This window comes from Dicentrarchus labrax, unplaced genomic scaffold, assembly GCF_905237075.1.
Source record: "Dicentrarchus labrax unplaced genomic scaffold, dlabrax2021, whole genome shotgun sequence".
Classification (NCBI taxonomy): Eukaryota; Metazoa; Chordata; class Actinopteri; family Moronidae; genus Dicentrarchus; species Dicentrarchus labrax.
Genome location: NW_026136722.1, coordinates 24,797,840 through 24,821,432, shown reverse-complemented (window position 1 = coordinate 24,821,432; position 23,593 = coordinate 24,797,840). Strand labels below are relative to the sequence as shown.

Here is a 23,593-nt window from a genome sequence, read left to right as displayed (position 1 = left end):
TTACACAACTACCACTTCTTACCACTCACTTTTAATAACACAATTAACATATATTGCATCTCAAACATTTGTGGCATTTGAATGTAATTTGCTCTGCCTCTGCCTATTTAAACGTCTAAAAACATGTGACCTGTGAAGATGAGCTAATTGATACAAACAAAAAGTCCTTCATCTCCAAGAGAAATAAGTCTTTAAACAGCCCTTAAAGCACAGAGCAAATAAAGAAGTCACAGCTTGTTCTTGTGTTAGAGCTACTTTAATCTAGACTGTCACTCTATATTTCACACACTGGTTGACCAAAAATATAACATTAGCTCTATTGAACACACACATCTGCAAAAAAACACCCTCAGTCTTCCAGAAACATCTGTACTGTAGTTTATTTAGGACTTTGGAGGATGTAGCACACAGGATGCTGTTACAATAGTCGATAGTTGGGGCTGGCTGTGGCCTCCAGCACATTACACTCAGTGTCAATGAACAGTGAATCACTGCTGCTGCTGTGTTCTGGGCCGTTCGGGGATCAGCTGTAGCAGGAGCAGGCAGCCAACCAATCACATTACTCTGGAATAAAACCAGAACGAACCATTGGCTGGAGGAGTACAGGCACATGTCTCCTGACGTCGCTTGGTTTCTACCAATAACATCCCTAACCATGCCCACGGCTCAGGGTTTCTTTAATATATATATATATATATATATATATATATATATACATATATCACATTAATATTCATGAGGGTCGTAGATCTGAATCGTGATTGGAGGACTAATGAATGATCATTTCCTCATTACTCCTTTTTTTTTTTTTTCACGTTTAAGCATATAAAGTTTTTTACATTAAGAATAAATAAAAAATAACAAAATAAATAATGAAGAATAAATAAGAAGACCCTGTGAATCCAGGACAAATATATAGTTTTATTATCAGTCTCACAAATGTACAGAGAAAATGGCAGTTTGTTTCAACAACATCCAAATGTAAACAAAATAATTAGTTTGTCTTTGGCTTTTTTCTTCTTTTCAGCTAAGAAAATATTTAATATCTGTTAACTCTCAGAAAAAAGGCATCATTGTTCAGAACTCTGGCCACAAAATCATGAGCACTATTTCATCTTCTTTAAGGTCCCTTTGATTCTAAAGATCAATTATATGTGCAGATATTCATTTTCCTTCATGAGGGAATTCCATTTGAAGGAAAATAAGTAACACACTGCCTCTAACACACAGTGCTGATGTTTGTTTAGTGTCATAAAGCGTCATTGCGTTCTTTAAATAAGCTTTGCTAAACACATTTCTCTGGTCTAAGGAGCACAGTCAGAACAACAGACTTTATTGGACTGAGACAATCAGTGCAAAAATTATAATGTCAGAGTGTGTGTGAATGTAACACCACCCTTGTTAAATGACCTGCTTCACGTGATAAAACCTTCTGCATATTTGCTGCTGTAGTGTTTGTGTCTGTGTCTATTTTCCAGGTGATCCTTACATTGATGTGAATGTTTGGGTTCAGTATACTCGCTGATAGTAAGAGTTAACAGGACCCACCCTGGAAAAACAAGAGTTTTCCAAAATGATTAGCATATGTAACATTGTGGGAAAAAATATCTTCATGTATAAAACAGTGTCATTTTAAAAATGTTCATATCAATAAAATGCAAAACAGCAAAACCAATAAAATCCTACAGTCGTATTCTTGTTTGAGAGAATGAGAGTGGATGATCCAGCTCCACCAAAATAAAAGTAACAGATCATTGATTGCTAATCACTTCCAGTATTTTCCTCTGGTAACCGATAACTGCCCAGTCTTTTACAGAAGCTCTGCTCTACCATTTAGCAGTCATTTTCTGGTGTCATGTGGTCTGTTAGATAATTTCTCTGCATGAGTGCCGACTGACTTCACTCTCAAACCAAATAAATTAATTACACACACAATGTAACAAAATGCCATCACACATAGAAACTAGATCCTATTACTGGCTGGTTAATTGCTATATAAAGCAGCCAACAGGCTCGCAGTGACCTTCCCTTTTAGTCTGTTACTATAAAAAATAGCTTTGGGCCTAGAAACGACTCTCTCTTGAGAATCCTACATTTGTCTGGTCCAAGTCATTTCAGTATGGACCATTTGATCTGCTCCTTGGCCGACTGTAGAACCTGGAAAACAGAGAGAAAGAATCAGAATATGTATTAATAGAAGAAAAATACATATGGAGTTAAATGTAGCGTGATGTAATGAAGAAAACACCATTAATTATGAAGTATAATACAGCAAAATATAATCTACAGAACAATTTTCAACAAATACATCTGATTGTTGTGCTTATGTTGCCCTTAATGTAAGTGCTGGGCATCAAAACACTGGTGCACAGGCACTACGATATACAACTCATAAACTGCATATGTTCTATAGTAAGGATTCCCAACACGGGGGTCGGGAAAGCTTCACAGATGCAAGGTCCTGTTGATTTTATGGGGTGTAAGAAAACTTGAAAGAATTGTGTTTATTTTTGTGAAGAAAACTAAATGAAATTATTCTTTTTAGTTTTTTAAGTTTAGATGTTTATTTGAAGATCTAAACTTCAAAGACCTGAGCACACGCTATATTCACAGAGCCTGCACTCTCTGATAAACAGCTTTGTCCTGCATTAGAAGAGTAGAGTTAAAACAGCCAAAGGGCTAATAGAACAATGGCCAAGCATCAGGGGAAGAAAATACTAAATTTGTCCAAAAAAAGGTCTATTATGTATCATTGGTAGAAACGAAATAGACATAACACAGAGAGTTCTTAAAAACATCAGGAAAACTTTTCTTTGATACAATATCCACAGGAAATAATCAAAATTCATCCAAATTAATTGTTTTACACAAACCTCCTGCAGCTATTGTGTTCATTGTACAGTTTATCAGTTGTTCTGTGCTGTTAGTGATATAAATCGAATGTAAAATTAAATATCCATAAAATATGTGACTTAGTTACTCAATGAAAGAAAAGGAGTTGCGTCAGGAAAAAGGTTGGGAACCACTGCTCTATAGTACATAGTTACTATAAAAGAGTTTGTACTGTATACAGGAGCTGAGTTACACTGTGGGGTTGAATGGGCCTCCTCCATAGGTTAGAATACATTACATAACTCATAATAACTCAATACTAACTGTGCATGTCATCATAATGACCTTATGTACTGTACAGTTGGTCAGTGTGGAACAGTGGATGGAGTCTGTACTGCACACACATTGAACTGTCACAAATACAAGTGTGCTCAGGGGGACATCAGTACATTATATAACTCATGAACTGTACATATCATCATTAAGATACTATGTACAGTTAACTAATAAAGACCTGCTTCATTCTCAGCTCAAGAGAGTGAAAAAAATGAAATATAGGCCTGTGTTTGTTTACTCAGTTTCATGCCACCATGTTGAGAAGAACAACAGGCAGGGTTAGGACTTAACAAACTAGTTCAAAATAGTTAAAAGTCACTAAAGTCGCCACGTTGGCAACACTCTCTATGATTGATTTTGTGTGTGTAAGCATGCATTTCGAGTGCTGACAACAGGGATACTTCTCACCTGAAAATGTTCCTTGTATCACATACCATAAAACACAGGCCTACATGCGCTGTAATTAATGACTATTTTTTACTATTACTATTACTTTCTATTAAATTACTATTAATTATTGTGAAATGTTGAAAGGAACTATTAATTAAAGATGCTCATTAAAATCTAAAATCTATTTTTCCACTTTTAACTGCTGAATTCTTTCATCTGAGCTAAATAAAGTTTCATCTATTTTTTTTTGGACCCAGTGGTTCTCAAACTGGGTTAAATATAAGACAAGTGTGTTCTGGTGCGAGCAGGGATATCAAGGTTCAGGTGAAACACAAGATGGATAGACTTTTGAAAGGAACAACAGCCAATGGTCAGTGAGGAAACGTTACTGAAATCTACCACATGATGAAGACTCTGACGAAGTTCCCTATCCCTGTAGCTGGAGAGCCTTGTGGAGTTTTTGGGACTATGTGTGTTTTTTCTCTGTTCCTCTCCGTCTTTTGGTGAACAAGCTTCCACTGTTTGTGTCCTCCTCATCTTAGACTTGTTGTTCCTCATATTAACAGCAGGGGGCACATGGAACTAAGGTAACATTCACTGCAGTGTGGGATCCTGGGAAATGCAGTCACATGAGGTCCTTACAGTGTTCTACTGCAGCTTTCGTCTATATAACAGGTGTATACAGTGTTGTAGTGTAACGTATTGCTTGCTACAGTGTGCATACTCTACATATGGAGGCATTTGTTACAACTTAATATGTTAAAGTGTTAGGCAGTTCTATGTAATTGTTGTTATACTACTGTATACTGTACTGTACAGTAGCATAGGTTTTTACCTCTGTGAACTATGCATTTAGTGAGGATGGACCTTGCTCTTGAATTCTCAGTGAGGTAACAGTGACTGGGTGGCATTGATCAGTGGTGGAATGTAACTAAGTACATATACTTGTATTTTCCTTGAGTATTTTCATTTCATGCTACCATCTACTTCTACTCCACTACATTTCAGAAAACTGATACACTGATAAAACTCAGTATTAGGATTAGCACCAACTTCAACAATTAAATGCCACTTACACATTAATATAATAATAATAATAATAATAATAATAATTCAATTAGATATATCAGTATAACTAGAGCTGCAACAATTATTGGATTAATCGTCTTATCAACTAAAACATTATTTGCCAACTAGTTTGATAATCAGTTAGTCATTTTGAGTCTTTTTTTCCAGACAGAATGTCCAAATTCTCTGATTTCATCTTCTCAAATGTTAATATTATGTAGTTTCCTCTAAGACAGTAAACTGAATATCTTTTGGTTGTGTCACCTTGAGCATTGGCAAACAGTGGTCAACATTTTTCACCATTTTCCGACTTTTTCTGGATCAAACAGCTAGCTGATTAATAGAGAAAATGATAAGCAGAATAATCAATAATGACAATAATTGTTAGCCCCAAGTATAACACACGTAGGGGCCATTTTACTGCATTATGAGTACTTGTTTTTGACACTTTAAGTAGATGTGCTGATAATACTTACATACTTTTAGCAAAATGACATTTTTAGTGCAGGACTTAACTTGTAATGGAGTATATTTTGCAGCATTGCTACTTTTACTTACTTTTAGGATCCAGCTCTGATCAACAACCCCCTAGTTTTTATTCTTGTTGACAAGATTTAATAATGTGCCTCAGTCTGTATGTTTCATATTTGTAGCTGTGTACTCTTGATCAGCTACTAGTGTTTATACTCATTCATTTCATACCCTTGCATACATCTTAAGTATTATTTAATGACAAAAGAATGGAAATTTTTTCTCCCAAGTTTGGATAGTGCTTCTATCAAGGCTCGGTGACATTTTAGGGAAGAGGCACTGCCTTCAAGACTAAAGTCAGGGAACAAAAGACTCTTGTCCTCAATAAACACCACAGATTACATGAAAGACTAACATGCGAGGCTGCTGCCTTGATATGGAAGGTGTACACTGATACACATCTCTTGCTATTTTAGGTAAGTATATGTAAATCCCCCTGCCCAGAGGAAAAAGCTTGCATATAGACAGCACTGAGACTGTAGCAGTATGGTATATGATACAATATGATACAAGAGAGTTCATTGTCCCTGTGGGGACACTGTGTCTTAGTCTATAGCAGAGATTCACAACCATCTCTCAACCTCGGGGTCCTGATGTCCAAACTGGCAAATTTCAAGCTATTGTTAAAATTAGAAAATTAAGTAATACAAATAAGGATACAAATCCCTCGTTATTTCGTTTTGTGTTACATGTGCCTACATAAAGATGTACAAAATGAAATTCTAAATCAATTTCCCCGACCTTTCAAAAGTTCTAAATCTTCCACAGGTCCAGTATTGAATAAAAGAACACTGACTATCCAGCCTGTTGTTATTATAAGCCCATGGTGTTGGTTGGCAGTCTCAAAACAATTTGAGGCACTCTGATTATAAATATAAAAATCCTTTATTCAATCATGGATAAACCCATTCATCCGAGTGGGTGGAGGTACCCTAATGAAGACCCTCGAAACACGTTGGTTTATCCATGATTAAATAAATATAAAAAAACGAAATAAATAAATGAATATATGTTTAACACCATGGACTCTGATTAACACAAAGCTGGACAGTAGTTCGAAGTAACTCGACTACTTACCTTAGCCTTTAAGAGCTACTGATTCTCTACTTTAACCATTACCACCATTTCGTTTTTGACCTAGTGCACTTTTTTTTCAGTGTTATGGAAGAGTAGGCTGTAATGGCAGCGTGCAGTATGCAGTGTTACAGTAGAATAAGCTTTGTAGTGCAGTGTAGGGCTTTTGTGACGTTAGCAGAGACTTACGTTAGTGGTGAGAGCCAGTTTCTCTGTTATGTGCTGTCAGGGTTGAAGCAACAGAAAGAAGAGCTTAGAGCATGAGTACACACACACAAACACTCTCCTCTACAAGCAAGCACAGAAACATGTCCGTGCACATGTTCATTCCTGCACACAAGCAGGGAGTCAGATGGAAGCACATCAGAAAAACAGTAATGACTGCAATAAAAAACTGTTTTAGTGATGGAATACTATCAAAATAGATCAAATCTTTATGGCAAAAGAGTTCTCTGATCAGCGCCGCAGTTTAACATCTGTCCAGTACTTTGTGACCCACAGCCCTTTAATCCAGCTATCCATTTATTTATCCATCAATCCGTTCATTCACAGGTGAGCCTGTTAGTGCTGTCCCATTCTTTTGAGATGAGGCCAAGCTAGCTGCCACCTCAGCATGCATGGTGAACTAAAGCGTTAGCATGCAGCCTGGTGAATCTGCAGAAAGATGTCAAACTGCTACCAATCCTTCCGTCAGAGAACAACCAGCCTTCTGCCATGAAGAGTGTGGGAGTTAAGCTCTGTTATACTATAAGCTAATGCTTTCAGAGAGAAGCAGTTGCGAGGTTTACATGTTAATAACAGTATAGAAATGAGGTCAACATGCAGTGTTTGCAGCCGGCACTGTGTGTCTGTATGCGTGGCTGAGTATTTGTGTGTATGTGTAACCACATCTGCATGTATCTGGGAGTGTACGTTTGTGTTAAATGTGAATTTTTTATGCACTTCCCCAATTAAATCTGTTCCATTTCTGCTTCTGTCTTTACTGCCCGTCCACATTGCCAGCATTAAAGGAATAGTTCGACATTTTGGCCAGTAAGTGTAGCTTAACATAAAGACTGGAAACAGCTAGCCTGGCTCTGTCCAAAGGTAAATACATCTGACTGTCTAAAGCACCTTTCACATTGGACTAAAAAAACAACTAACACCCACTAACATCTGGCTTTTGTCTTGTAGGGTACAATCGTAATTCATTACTCTGCAGTAGTTCTGGGTATTTATCTGCTACAGCTCCGATCGGCTGTGATGGCAAAATTATACCCTTTTCCCGGCTTGAAATTCCGGACGTTGGCTTGCAAATAACCAGGAACATTATTTATTCTTTTTTACAATCTATGGGAACAACCAGCAATGGCACATTTTTTTTGTAAAAAAAAAAAAAAAAAAAAAAAAAGGCAGCTGTGCAGAACTTTACTGTAAAAATATGGTAGAACTCGTCTACTATTATTGTAAAAAGATATAAGTAATGTTGTTTTTAACCTTTAATCTATATTTTACCATACAAATACAAGTTTTAACCATCAAAAGAAGGTGGATTTTGTTACCTTGGAAAGAAATATTGGACAGAGCCAGGATAGCTGTCACCTCCAGCTGTTAAGCTAACCAGGTGCTGGCTGTAGCTTCATGTTTACCGTACAGACATGAGAATCTAAGCTTATTAAGCTTATTTTCCAAAATGGCAAACTTAAAAAAAGACGATCTGAAGAAAGATCTGATCTGGCATTGTGAGGGAGCACTGATATTGTCAGCAGTTCATGTTTGTCACACTGCATGTCAGCCATTAACATTGTGTGTTACTTTGTAAAATTGGTAAAATATTTGCTAAAATGCCTGAGCGAGGTGATCGCAAACTGCAGACACAGCACATTCCCCTTTCTGGCATGGACAGCAAGTTAAAGGACAAAATATTGCAGCAGGCATTGTTGCAGGGAAACACAAGGTGCATAAAGTATTGCCATCTAACATATTAGTGTGTATCTGCATGTGTACATAACTGCACTAGAGCATATGTGTATATGTAACATGAATCTATTGTGTGTACAACTCTATCAGTATTATTAACTTGTATGTGTGTGTTACCTGGGCCACGCTTTGTTCAGATAATGGGTTTTCATCCGCCTGTAAGAAAAAAAGACATTATTAAAGACATCAATGGGTGTTCAAGAGAAAGATGCAAAACGTATGCTAAATACTTGATACACACACACACACAATACAAAAGCAAAGCACTGCACACACCATCCGATCTGTAGAAACACCATTACATACTGTGGATCAGTGACATTCAAAGCATGTTGGTTAAGAGCTCAGCCAATCACAACTCATTAGAGTTTATAGCCAGGCTCGTGGTGTGGCTCTAAGGTCGACAATGTTGTTGAAATAACTCGACAGCTATTGGAGGGTTGCCTTGACATTTGCATATGGTCCTCAGAGGATCACAAAAAGTAATGTTGCTTCATCCTCTAACTTTTCCTCAAGTGACACCAGCAGATCAAGATTTTAATATAGGGGTGTTGCAATATACCGTTATTCACAATAACTCTGGTATTTAAAGTCCCCCTCCACTCAATAATATGTTTTCTTCTTATTCCTACAGTGTGCTGTTTGATCTTCATTGTGCAGAATGCTGTCTGTGCACAGTTTGACAGAAGGATGTTTTCACATTCATCTGCTGAAAGTGGAAAGTTTCTCTGTGCTCCCTGATTTTAAGGGGCGGGGCCTACCCTACATCACCAATAGTTTGGAAGTCCATCCTGGTCCAGTATGCAACTTGTACAGTGTGATGTAGAAACTTAAAGCCACCAGTGCTCATTCACTGAGAATGGACTTTACAGTGAAGTAGGAGACATCTTGTGTCAGCAGGAAAACATTTTTCCATATTCAGAGATTCTGGAATTTCGAATGAGGTAGAAGAAGTAGATGTCTTTTAATGTGGAAAATATATATATATATAAATACTTTTTTTTTGCAGATAAAACATATCAGATAGGCATTACTGTTCCAAGCAGACTATCTGCATGTATCTTGATACATGTCTGAAGGGACTACAATATACACTTGATAATATTGTGTAAAAGTAAAGTGCCTCTTTAATAATTTTAATTTCTTTCCGTTGTCTCTTTGTGGTTCACACTCAGTGTAATTGTTCTTGTTGTTACACTTTTGCAGTTTTTTTCACAGACTCTCTCTCTCCTGCAGTTCAATTGCCAAAAAGGATATATAAAAAATAAGGAAAATTTACATATAGCATTTTCATTTTCATAGATATCGCAATTATTGTGAATTCTTTTGGCCACAATAATCATGTAGTGAAAATCTGTTTTGTGACAGCCCTACTTTAAATATAGAAAAAGCTCTGTTCTCACTCTGTTAGTCAGCATGCTCTCTCACCGTGGATTTACCTCATCTGTCTCGCCCATCCCTCCTGCGCCCCTTCACTGTCTCTTTCTCACTCTCATTCATTCCTGCTCTCTCTCCACTTCACTATCTTTCTCTTCATTTCTCTCTCACCCTCTGTCTGTCTGTCTGTCTGTCTGTCTGTCTACAGCAGCTGGCTCTTGTCTGTTTGTCCCTCTAGGTTACCAGTGATGTAATCAAACAGGACGAAGCCATAGGCTGGCTCTGACATTAGCTGACACCAATCAGAGGGAGAGAGACAGGGAGAGGGAGAGAAAGAAAGGTAAAGCAGGTAAGAGTAGGCAAGGAGCTGATGAGAAAAGCTGTGGGAGTCTTAATGTTGTCTTTCTGAACAGGCCAAACAACTGCTCTGATTGTTTTATACAATATAACATTTGGTTTCCATTAGATTTTCCCAATGATTCAAATCAATAAATACATTGATATGATTGGTAGAGGGCATTTAGTGTCATCTTACCCTGTAGTTGACCTTCTGTAAGACCTGCTGGGGGTCACTCTCCAGAATCACCCTGGCAACAGGATAAAGCAACCAATCAGGACCAAGCACAGCACAAGCAGGACTGGGAGTATTTATGGGATTCTTTTCTGACATTTTATAAACTAAACAGCTAAGCTAGCTCATGTGTAAGATAGTTTGAATGGACAGTAAATTGACACAAGGTTTGTGTTTCAGTTGCTTTTATAGATGGAAAAATGTGCACATTACATACATTCTTTACCTCGAATCAGCTGTAAACGTTATTTCTCTCTTACCCTCCATCAATGATTTCATCCACAACCAGGAACACTCCTTCCATGTTGTCCAGTAAACACCGACGCTCCACATTCTTCCTGCAGAAAAACACAACAACTAGCCACATTCAGTCCATAATATATAATAATAATAATAATAATAATCATATTCATTTTCAAACATTTGATCATTCTCCCAAGGAAAGGAACAGTTTGACATTTTTGGAAAATCCAGTTATTGGCTTTCTTGGGACGGATTAGATGAAAAGATCCATACTGGAGTCAGGTGACGACTAGCTTAGCTTAGCAAAAAGACTGGAAGGAGGGGGAATAGCTAGTCTGGCTCCGTCCAAAGTTAAAAAATACAGCAATTAACAACTCATATTTTTTTGTTTTGTTTTACAGCTGTAAAAATGACTCCTTGTGGTTTTAGTGGAGGTTGGTAGAACTACAGTGGCACTATTTAACTGTCACTAGCTAACTGTGGTAACATTAGCTATCAGATGTAGCTAGCTTAAGATTGATTTAGATTAGTTAGCCAGCGTTTGGCTAACATTTGCTAACTTGTTGTTATACTAAGGCTAGGTACTTCATTATAATGCTTTTTGTCACACATTTTACCTTTATCCAGAAATTGCAACTTATGTGATTTCGATATTTTACATTTCCATATTGCGATTTTGATAATATTGCGATTAATTGTGGGGCCCTATATGTATGTCGCTTTTAATTTCAAAATGTGGTTGTCTTTCCAACAGAGACGAGCCTAGCACATAGCATAGCCTAACTAAGTTCAGAAAAGGAGAAGGTTATCTATTAGTTTGTGAATCGTTGTAAAACACGTTTTGTGTGTGTGTGTGTGTGTGTGTGTGTGTGTGTGTGTGTGTGTGTGTGTGAGGTTTTGGCATGGTTCTAACTCCATAGGTCTCCCCCTGCTTCCAGTCTTGCTAGGCATGGCTAATGGCCTCTTGACTCCAGCTCCATACTTAACACAAAGACATGAGAGTTGAATCAAACTACTCATCTCACTCTCAAAAATCAAAAGAGAATTTCACAAAATGTCCAACTGTTCCGTTAACATCAAAGTTCATTCATCATGTCCTCCATTAGAAACATTCAAATCCTTCTGTTCAACTTTATCAGATCTAATTAGGAGGACACAACAACACCAAATGGAACTTTGAATACCATGATACAGTATTTGTGTAACAACATTATTAACAGGCCTGCATGGAGAATATTTACTATTCTAGTTTAAAATAAATGACGAGACCAGTAAACAGTTTTACAGTTTTTGGGGATTTTACACTGTAATTCTACATTCTGGACATTTACATATTGAACTGTGCAACTTAGAATAACCTTTAATCTTTCATACTGTATAATAATATTATCTCTCAGTGTCTCTGTCTCTGCATTACTGCATCGGTTACCATAACAACCACATCAAGCCGCTGTTTGGCTGATAATGTTGCAGTCAACAGTGAGGGATCCTGGTGTGCAACACACACACGCACACACACACACACACAATCACACAAACACACACACAGATGGCTTTGCAAACTCATCTTGGCATTTTCTAAAATGTAAAATCTAAAAATGAGAACTTGGTGTCATAGTGTCGTCATTCAGCTGAGTTGTTTGTCAAACATTCTTCTAATTAAATCAGGATCGCCTTTCAGGTAAAAAATACACACTGCTGTTGACTTTTACATCAAATTCAACACAGAGACCCATTATGTCCCTGAGAGGCTGTGGTGGAGGGATGGCAATGTCAGTGTGGAGATTAGCATTGATGATGCTGAGACTACATGCATGAGAATGCCTCAATATCATGACAGTGCATGTGCATGAAGAAAAGTAGGTGATAAATGCAGGGTTTACACCTTCTGGACGGTCGGCCGATTGGTTGATTGATACGCTCTTTCTCAATCTCATTGGGCAGACAATCCCTGGTGTAAGAGTAAAAGCACTCCTTAATCCATTATTTTCAGGGGCGGGAAGGACACATGTAGACCTGCTGTATTTTAGTTTTGAGTGGTATGTTGTAAGAAATAATTATGTATGAAAATAATATTCAAATATGTTTTACTACAACTGTGGTTTTATAATCATATGGTTTAATAGACAACACTGTAAGTCAGGAAGTCAAAACACCCCTGTCTTCACAACTTTATTTGGCAGCCTGGAGACTGCAGGACTTAACTTCCTGAACATTTAGACATCCCCAAACTAACTGACACAATGTCAAAAAACCTCTACATTGGCCCCCAGCATCAGAGGACAGCAGAGCGGAATGGATAAAGTTTATTTTTGATGTGTGTGTGTGTATGTGTACTGGCTAACCGTGACCCGACCACAAACCTGCTGCTGTAAGTTTTGCCATGTTTTATGGGTTTTTAGTGTTTATTGTGTTGTTAAGCATGCTGAATTTTGCTTTGGCATGTTGCTACGTGGCTACTGCCTCAGGCTGTGGGCTTTTGGTAATACTGAGGGACAGTTGTGAGAGCATTGTGTTTTTTGATGATGATGATGTTTTTTCACGTTGCTTTTTCTGGAGCGGCTTCGCTTTATACTGCGTAAGCTTTGTTATTTTGCTATGTATCTGTGTGTTTTTATGTTCCTGCCGTATGTAAATTTACTTATAGTAAGCAAATGGCTTTACTATAGACAAAGCCATTAAGGTAACAATTTAGTTACGTGTGAAAAACAAAAGACTAAAGTGCAGGAATTCATTTTCTTGGCAATGTTGTGTAGTTTTGATTTGCAAAGCAAAATTTCAGTGTCACTCCAGCAACATGACTGAAGCTGTCAGATTGAACATTTCTGTGAAAGAGGCCTCTTATTTTTGTCAATTTTTCCATATCCTGAATGCATCAAATAATTCATGTTTTCTATGATGTAACATTTGGCTTGATGACTTGATGAGAGAACGTACCTGAGGATCTGACTGAGAGACTCAAACAGGCAGTTCAGTACCGACATCAGCATCAGCTGCAGAGAGAGAATAAAAATAAGAAACAGGAGGACAATTTTGAGATAACAGAGCTCGAGCTTAAAGGTGGATTACTTCATTTACTCAGTTCAAGAGCAAGCTAAAAACTTGATATGGCAAAGGTGTTAGCAAACTATAGAGTTCTGCAGGATGACGTCTTTTCTTAGGCCAACCCGAAAGACAGCCTCGTCCTCGACAAAAAGCCAATAGGTCTTTTTCTGTTAAATTTGGATTGCTGCAGAAAATTAGGTCTGTGACACCTAAAATAATTTTATTTGATCATTGTCTGTATAAAATATTGTTTTTGCAGAGAAAACTAAATTTACCTCGTTCTCCTGAGCACTTCCCACCACGTAGAAGAAGAGATCTATACTGCTCTTATAGACAATGGTCATCCCCTCCAAGAACGCTATCTCATCTACAGAGAGAAGAAGAGAGGGATGGGTTAGGGATTAGAAAAAGGACAAGCAACTCTTTTTCAAATTTTATTTCACCTAGGCAGGATCCAAAAGTACATTTAATGGAACAACAGACAATTTAAAATACAAAGATTTATAACAAGCTCCATTCAGTCAGGGAGGCTAGAGAAAAAGAAGGGGAAAAGATGGGCTAGAAATGAGCACGAAAGAGAAAAAGATGGAAAAAGAAGGTAGAAGTTGTAGAATGGGGATAGACGGGGAGAGGAGACAAGGAAGGGTGAGAGAAACGGAGGGAGTGATGGGATGCTTTAAGGAAGGGGAGAGCAGGACAAAGGGAGGATGAGTTGGGAGGGAAGGAGAGGGGATATAGCATGACATGGGAGAAGAAAGAGAAGAAAAAAGAGAGGAATGCAGGAGGAGTTTAGAACAAAAGGAGGAATATACTGGGTGGGTGATACAGAGAACAGGGCCAGAGACTCAGGTGACAGCTGTGTGAAATCCTACTTAACCCTGAAAATGAAACTGCAAGTGTCCATCTGGTTTCACTCAACAGACAAATACCTGTAGCGTTGGTTTAAAAGCTAGCAGAAGACCCAAAAGTCACCATTTTCCTGATTTTAAAGGTTCACACTAAGGCTACTGTAAAAAAATCGCTTTAGGCTAGTATCACTATGTTTGGCTGTAAGACGGTAGAATGTGTAACAGATGACATTGGAGACGTGTGTGAGTGTTCAGTACAATACGCAGGGAGGGCCACATCCAGCACACACAACAGAGAGAACAGAGAAAGAGAGGAACCTACTGTCTGCTTTGTGTGTCTTGTTGAAGACATTCTTCTCAAAGTTCTTCTGTTCCTTCATGGAGGGGTAAAGGTCACGGTCATAGTACTGAAACAGACACATACAGCACATGAAGCACTGAATGAACTTTGGCACACACCCTGCTGGGTTAAGGGTTTCATTCTCTTTGGGGGTAGTCCCTCTAAACATATAAGAACGGATGTATGTAGGTGCAGATATTCAAAATGTACTAGGGGACCATACCAGTAGTTTTGCATGTTTTAGTCCATTAAAGTTAGAATCCTCACTATTTTATGGGTTTTTTTTCATGTTTTTGATACCATTTATGGTCTGTGTTATAAGAGAAATAGCTGTTCAATGTATTTACATTCTGTAATGACAGTAAGGATTGATCACTTGCTCGGGGCAGTGAAATGTCACTTTGGGCAAGTGAATCTAGCAACTCACTGCTCACCAATCAGGAAAGTGGTAAAAAATCATCTCCCCTCCTTCACATCTGTGTTGCACATGCTAAGTACTGATGGGGCACTCACGAGAAAATGGCAGCAGGTAAAGAAGAGCGGAAGCACAAGCGGGCATTCCAGTTATCCTGGAAACAGGAGTTTAGTTTGGTGGCATTACGGAAACTCCAGCTAAAAAACGTTTTTATCTTCAGAAGCCGCAACTGGAGTTCCATTGAGTCTACCATGTAGCCCAGAACAGACAAACCCAATATTGGCTCTCGTGGTTGCTGTAGTTTCTCCTACACACTTCAGCGTCCGTTCTCATTCCCAGGTCGTTGGATACAGACAGCAGCAGTGTTCTGTTAGTTGCAATCTGCAACTTCACCACTAGATGCCACTATATCGTGAGTGCAATGGTAAATCTGCAGAGTGCTCTTTCCACAATTTGCTACAGCTGCTGCTTCACATATTTAGAATTAAACTGGCAAAACACAGGGTGGCTTTCATTCACCTCAGATTGTAGTATGTTTGGACAAAGCCAAACTTGCTGATTTCCCTGTTTGCTGCTGGTAGTGGATTCATATTTACTCTATGGACATGAGAATGGAATCAATTCTCTAATCTAACTCTCTGTGACAAAACAAATTAACGAATTTCCCAAAATGTCAAACTATTCCTTAAAGAGGAATTATGAAAAACACCTTTCATCGAGGGTTTACAATTTGAATCCCCTATAGGAAAAAAAACATTTAAGTATGGCTAGATAATCCACATATCGAATACTTTGGGGTTCAAGGACTACTAACAAATGCAAACTACATGTTAAGCTTTACATTGAATGAAATTAAACTTGTGTTTTGTATACTTTGGAAGGTCTGCAGTGCAGTAAGATATTGGTATTTAATGGGCTTAATGTAAGAACACTGCCCTTTAACCTTACCTTTGACAGAAGTCTGTTGCCATCATTGTCAAGGATGAAAACAGCTTTCACTGTGTAGAGGGAAGGTTCCTGCAACAATAAACACAGAGAACGTCTTAAATATTTTAGCTTTTCTGAGTCACCTCAGGGAAACATCGAGGACTGGGAGAGGTCTGCTTCATAATGCCACAACTAACAGCCAAAGCCATTCCTCCCACACCTGGCCAGCGTAGAGTATCAACCTTTATTATCCAGATAAAGCCTGCTTCCCCAGCAACACCCTACTTTACATTCACTCTGGTCCACAAATTCGCACACACCCAGTCCAGCCACTTTCTACACTGGACCCCAGGCTGCATTTGTAGTTTCTTTAATCGTTTAATTCTGTTTCATTCTCCTGGTGTGGAAATGGCCAAAGATCTTGACCATCCTCCTGCACACACTTCACTCATCCATCCAGCTGTCCTTGTGAAGAGTTTTCAGACCCGGGACAAAGTTCTGTTATGCACTGACTAGCATAGATTCACAGTCAGAGTGTATCACAGAACTTAGACCAGGAACTTACAACATCCAGTGTCCAGTGTTGGGAGGAGGACAATTTATATGGAGGGTGGTTCCTTTCATTCTACAAGTGTCTCAGGCAATATACTGGTCTGTTATAGGCTTAACTTGAAGGGACGGTGTTCTTTTGGACCCATGGGTGCTATAATTGAAGTCATTTTTTTTGTTATCTTTCTACATGGTGTGTCTAAGTTAGTATAGTGTTATGCTTAACAAGCACACTGACTGGACTTGGAAGTAGCACTCTGGAGCTAAGGTTTTACATGTGGGCCCCTGTTTTGTTTGCTCTTGTGCACACACACAAGGACACGCATGCATGCAAGTGAGCACACTCCCGATAATTGGCGTGCCAACATAGGTTCAGAAAGTTGTGCACCAGTTACAGCTAGCAGTTAGTAGGTCTAACTAAAGTGAGAACTAGTTAGTGTTAGTGGTGCAACCTGTTTAAATTGAGTAACGCTTGAATCCTCTCTCAGTAAACATGAGACTAGGTTTGAATTTCCAAACAGCTGGTGCAACCGGCTGTTGATCCCAAGTCCTGCCCTGTCCTTAGGGGAGCAGCTCTTTACATAACATGATGGATGATGATGAACGCACTTAATCACTAAACTTAACAGCTTAAAGGCTAATGTGTAAATCAACAGCATAATGGCATAATGGCGAATGTAATATATGAATGTAATTGCATACTGTAATGTACATAATACATTACACACATAATAACTGGGGGAATTAGAATGGATTGTCCACTGTTTGTGTTCTCTGCACACTGAAACTAATATTAAGAACTGATAATCATTAAGTCAAATAGACCACATGCCCAACAACAGCCTCAGCCTCAGTTAAAGTGCAAATGTCAAATGTAAGTTACTGACAGCTAAATGCACAAGATGGAAAAGTTTGCTGTTTGGCTTAAACACAATGATTTTCTCTAGTGTGCATGTTTAAAAGTAGGTCATAGATTCAGACAAAACCAGAGGACCAATTTAGATGTCTGGAGACGGTTCGCTAAAAACAACATCAAGGCTTTTTTGCAATTTGGTCTTGGCAGTTGTCTAAACTGCAATTTTCATTTACTTTTTGATTTTTTACCACATCATGGACACAATATACAAACAGGACAATCTATGCATTCAGCTGGTGCTGTGATACAGAGTAGCTGACAGTAGCTGAGACCTTTCAGTTTTTCTAACAATTATTATCTGAAGAAAAAAAGACTTTCAGACTTTTAATTTTGCTTCCATCTGTTTTGCTAAACAGAACCAGATCCCTAACAGTTATTCTATTTTTAAAAACCCATACACTAGAGGAAAACCGTACTTTCCAGCAAGCTTTGTGATCTCTTTAAAACTAATAAAAGTCTAATTTTGGCACTGGGTTTGGTGCAACAAGGAATACAACCAAAGGATTTATGACACTAAACAGGAGGACGCATTATTCTTCCAGAGGGAATGGAGCAAGAGAAATGTCTTAAAAGAATAGTTGGACAGATAATATAATTTTTTTCTTTCCAAGAGTTAAAGGACCAGTGTGTTGGATTTAGCGGCACCAACTGAATACTGCTCGCATTTTGAGCACATAGGAGAAACTACAGTGGCCGCACAAACAAGAAAGGCCCTGTCGGTTTGTCCGTTCTGGGCTAGTGTAGAACCATGGCGGTTCAACATTGCGGACTGCGTAGAAGGAGACTGTAGATAAAAATGGCTCATTCTAAGGTAACAAAAACATACATGAATATTATATTTCATTGACTGTCAATATATCCTCCTAAATGTTACAGACTGGACCTTTAAGTATGTAGCTGGAGCAAAGAGCCGGTTAGCACAGTTTAGCACGTAGACTGGAAACTGGGGGAAACAGCTAGCAGTAAAACCAAAAAGGGTACGTTTTTACACTAGTTTTTGAACATATTAAGCAAACAAAACAGAACATGTTAATTGGAGAGCTTTAGAAACATTGTTAGGTGGATTTTGTTACCTTTGGAAAGGGCAAGGCTAGCTGTTTCCAGTCTTTGTGCTAAGCTAAGCTAATCAACTGCTGGCTATAGCCTTATATTTATGGGACAGATGGGGAATGGTATCGGTCTTCTCATCTCACTCTCTGCAAGAAAACAAATATTCTAGTCTACTTTAAAGGGAAATACAAGAACTAAAGGTGATTCATTCTATGACTCAACAGATTTGTCCTCCAGGATGGATTTTCAGAAAAATCTGCAAATGAATACAATGCTTTGTATCAGATCACTTGGAAGACACAGATTGCTGATTTTCCCATCAGCAAATGAGTGCAACGTTATTGTTACTACTAAACACGAGAAACAGTAGAATCCTCATCTCAAAACCAAATCTAATCGAATTTGGCAACAATTATTAGCTTCTGCCCTCTTTTCTATCAATGCATGTAATGTTGTTGATTTATGAATCAGGAGTTTTATTCTTCCGTTAGCAGATAATAAGTAGATATTAAATTCACTGCCCATTAAACTGAGCCCTATACATGCATGAGAGGATACAATCTTTCAAATAAACATTATAAACGATCTTATTCTTTTCACTTTTACTGAATCATCACGACCAACTGCAGAACATATTTGACTTACGATAGTGTCTGTCAGTAATATTCAAGCTTTTCTTCTATTTTTATTTTAGTGTTATTGATGATGATAGGTAGTATTTTTAAATTAATTAATATTACTTTTAATGAATTAATTTCTATCTTGTTTTTTATTAATGATTTTTTTCCTTTTAATTAGTGGGAGTGTTTGTTGTTTATTAAATTATCAGTTTGTTGTCCAGTTGTTGCCACCTATAGATGATTACTTTATTGTTGTCTGAACATGATTATACAGTTGCCTTAAGAGTGAACACCTGTTGCTCATGAGATATGCATAAAATAAAGATATCTGTTGTTGTTTGCATGATGATTATCTCACCATTCCTCATCCACACTAAAAACATCAAAGTCTGCAAAAATAACCCCCTATGATGTCTACAGTTCAAATTCAGGATTTGGAAGGAAAAAAATATGCCTAGTGAGTGGCATTATGGGAAATGTATGTTTTTTTTTTGTTATTGTTTTGAGCTTGACTCTAGGGAGTCTGGATATTTCTGCTTCTACTGCACGGATTGTTACCATTGGTTATCTGTCTCTTAAGAGTCTATCAACTGTATGGACATGAACTACTAAATTGCCCAAGAGTCCCTTTAAATAACATTTTGAATGCATGACTTTTTCTTGAAATTTAATATTTTTAAGTGAGCAAAGGCTATCACGGAATATTTCCCATACTGATGCAAATGACGCCTGTAGAGAGACACACAGACACACAGAGAAGAAGGAGAGATTGGAGGGAGAGTAATGAAGTAAATAATTTATTTTAGTAGAAGTAGAAAGTCAACAATGTAAAAATACTAAATTAAAAGTAAACCTGCACATTCAAAATGTTACTGTAGAAGGGTTAGGGTTAAAGCATATAAGTATTCCCAGCAAAATGTACTACAAGTGCAGCTTTTCTGAACTGGAGCCACTTGGCAAATACAGGATAATGATAACTGAGTGAGGGTGCCTTTTATAGCTCATGTATTCAACTTGCAAATCAGTGTTATAGATGCAGTGTTAAAGCTGCAGTAGGTAACTTTTATAAAAATAACTGTATGTCAAATTTGATGAAATGTTCTATGTGCTCTGATAGTAGTACATGAGACAGATAATCTGTGAAAAAATCAGCTTCCTCTGGCTCGTTCTAGCGGTCCTTAAACCTTAACAAAAACAACCAGTCAGAGCAGGGAGAGATATAAGACGCTTTGGGTTGGAGGCTTGAAGTTGATTGTTGAGTCTCATTCCCAGGATCCCAAAGCGTCTGTATTTGACGCCCTGGGAATGAGACTAAACAACCAACTATCTTTCTTGGCTCTGATTGGTTGTTTTTGTTCAGGCCCGGTGGATTCTTGCTAATTCCGTTAGGACCGCTAGAATGAGCCAAAGGAAACAGATTTTTTTTCACAGATTATCTGTCTCATGTACTACCGTCAGGATATAGTGGAGGTTTCAGCAAATATGACAAAAAATATTTGTTATAAAAGTAACAATGCAGCTTTAAATTAATATGAATTCCATTGTTGGATTATTGTTATTAGTCATGGTTTAACGTGTAAGTAGCTGATTTGAACTGCTTTATATCAGTGGTGGAAAAGTAAAAGTAGCAATACCACAATTGGAAAATGCTCTGTTACAAGCAAAAGTCCTGCATCAGAAAGTGTTACTTAAAAATACTTAAGAATTTACTCAAAGTATCACAAGTAATAATACTTATTAGTGTGCAGAAATCCAGCCCATTATATGAGTTTTATATCGTTTAATTATTGTTACTGCTGCATTAATGTCAAAGTATAATTTGACTTGTTGGTGAGGTGGAGCTAGTATAACTATATTAGGTGGTTTAACCCATAAGGATGTATCATATTTGTAATCTGATCATAGTTTTTGAATGTAAACTATTAGTTTGTAAAGTAAATAGTAACAATTACTTAATGTAAGGTTACTTTCCACCATCGCTTCATTTATTGTCTGGTAGTTTAACCTACAACAAAGCAACACAAGCAATGATAATACGTGTAGTTTAGGTACAGTACTTGAGTAAATGTACTTAGTTACTTTGCAGCATTGAGAAAGAGTGAAAAATAAAGAATTAGACAGACATTTGATCAGCCAGCAGACAGAGAGAACTTGACTAACTGTGAGGAAAGACAGAGATTAAAGAGTGAGGGAGAGGCGGAATGAACGGTGCGCAAGGCAAACGAGGAGAGAGCGAGAGAGAGAGAGAGAGCGAGAGAGAGAGAACGGTGGACGTGGCACCTACTCTGCTCTACACGTCAACCGATCTGTGCACATATGCTCCGCACACAAGCGGACATTTAAACACACAGCCCCGCTCTGACCTAACCGCACAGTGCTCCTCTACTGTGCGGTTATACAGGCGGGATGGTGTCTCTTCTCTGGCCTCCACAAGTGATCCCTGCAGGAACCGAAGCTTTGGCTCGCACAGTAGTAGGTAGGTTACTGTCCTGTTGCGCTCTGCACCGGACTCTGTGTGGATAAGTGGATAACAGCTGTGGCTCAACCAGTCTATTGTAATGGAGTTAACTTAACACCCTGATAAGTTGTCGCACAGTGGCCAGCACGGACAACCTGCACTATTTTTACACGCGGAGAAGGAGAAAAACTGTGGCTTTTAAACGCGCTGTGTGCATGTGAAACACTGTCCTCAGATCAGGCCTGCGCGTCCACACAGCGTGACGGTCACAGTCCGGATCACTGTCATATTCATGAAATCCACAATAAACACAGTCTGTTTCTGATTTATCAACAATCTGCGGCCAGCCTCCCCACCACCAATACCAACCCCCTCCCCGGTCCCCGGCGTCCCCCCCAATCCCCCCCCCCGCCCTCCTCTCCAGCGTTGCCCACCGCCACCGAGAACTGCCATAATGCAACAAATGTCCCGCACGATAATAAAAACAGTAGAGAAACAGTAGAGAAACTGCCGCGCACTCAGCGACCCTCCACCAACCAACTGATCGTGCCGGCTCCAGAGTGCGCTGAGACGGCGGAGAGACTCACCAGAGACGTGGAGTCCATCGCTGCCGCCGCCGCCGTGCTCGCTGCTCGCTGTGTTGACGTGGACAGCTCTGAGCTGTCACACCGAGATCACTGCTGCTTTTTTTTTTTTTTTTTTACGGAGCCGCCCGGGCGCGCTCCCGCTCCCGCAACAGCCAAGCGGATAGAACCACAGGGAGCACAGCAGAGCGCGCTCCCGACCCTCCTCCTCCTCTCGCTCTCTCCTAACCCTTTCACAATAAAAGTCTTTGTGCTCCTTCAGAGATTTTTGGATAGTATGTTCATGATGTTAAAGGGGTAAGACTGTGATTGTCTTTATTTTCTTCATGTTTCCAACAATTCCCACAAAAAGACCAAAATTAACAATCAATGGTAGGCTAGGTAATTATTATTAGCAGTTAATAAAAACACATCAGTGAGCCACACTGTTGCACTAAGTGGCAGCTTCCTTTATTACAATGGATGCTGTAGTTTATTTTTCATTCAATCCCACACACACTTGCCGTAAATGCTCAATGTGTACTCATCCGCCTCTGAAAATAGTCCACAATAATCACACTAATTCCTCCAGTCTGAGTAACATTTGATACAAACTACAGTGACCTGCTGTTTCAGTAAAGTTAACTTAGTCATTATTTTACAGATTAAATTATATATGTGAGCGGCTGTGGCAGAGCAGGTCGTCCCCTAATCGGAAGGTTGTTGGTTCGATCCCTGGCTTCTGGTGCCACGAAGTATGTGATACTTAACCCCAAATTGCTCCTGATGCTGTGCATTGGTGTATGAATAAGTTAGTTTCTGTTCGATTGGCTTTACCATCACTGAGTGAATGTGTGTAAAAGCGCTTTGAGTGGTCGGAAGACTAGAAAGGCGCTATACAAGTACAGGTCCATTTACCATTACCATGCAAGGTGTTTTTAAAGATTCATTCATTTTCAGCAGGAACCAATGGCTTTGGGGCTGAGAACCACAGAGAGAGTAGTAAAGACAATGATGGTGTCAGTCATGGAATTTGTTGACAATAATAAAAATATAGCCTCAGTCTTAAATAAATATATAAATATATCTTAAACATTTTACTAACTCAAGTGGATGGCGGAGTCCACACCACAGCTATAACGACAACAGTGGCAAACGTTAGGCTACTGTTGGGATCACTTTCAGAGTGATTTGATGAACGATATTGTGTTATAGTTTATAACCTGGGACATTCTGCCAAACAGTCTTTGGCGCTGATGGTGTCTCTGAAGTCCTTACTGATGTCCTCAAAAGACGACAGCTCCTGTAACTGAGTGCTGGATTCTCCTAACTCCTCTTGTATTTGAAGAACTTTGTGCACCCATATCCTTCTGGTTCTCTTCTTGTTTTCTCTGCACAATGTACAGTCATAACAGCTCATCAATATACATTTCCAATTAGGATGCCGACACAGCTGGAGCATCACTTACATCACTTTTACA

The 23,593-nt window shown here is 38.7% G+C and overlaps 1 protein-coding gene across 3 annotated transcripts; it reads right to left on the bottom strand.

Annotated features, from left to right (window-relative positions):
- Positions 1 to 901: 901 nt before the first annotated feature.
- Positions 902 to 22,265, bottom strand: copz2 (COPI coat complex subunit zeta 2). 3 transcript variants are annotated; one of them, XM_051389210.1, is made up of 10 exons: positions 22,137 to 22,265; positions 15,978 to 16,046; positions 14,597 to 14,681; positions 13,702 to 13,793; positions 13,319 to 13,374; positions 10,399 to 10,476; positions 10,103 to 10,154; positions 8,308 to 8,346; positions 6,421 to 6,453; positions 902 to 2,157 (listed from the first exon to the last, which is right to left on the bottom strand). In XM_051389210.1, exons 1-10 carry the CDS (start codon positions 22,152 to 22,154, stop codon positions 2,110 to 2,112), a joined length of 570 nt encoding a protein of 189 aa, XP_051245170.1. In that variant the 5' UTR covers positions 22,155 to 22,265; the 3' UTR covers positions 902 to 2,109. The 3 variants fall into 3 exon arrangements, 2 of the variants coding, with proteins under 2 accessions (XP_051245170.1, XP_051245171.1); XR_007882095.1 differs by lacking the exon at positions 6,421 to 6,453 and adding an exon at positions 9,739 to 9,859 and having other exon boundaries at positions 2,040 to 2,157; XM_051389211.1 differs by lacking the exon at positions 6,421 to 6,453.
- Between the last annotated feature and the right edge of the window lie 1,328 nt (positions 22,266 to 23,593).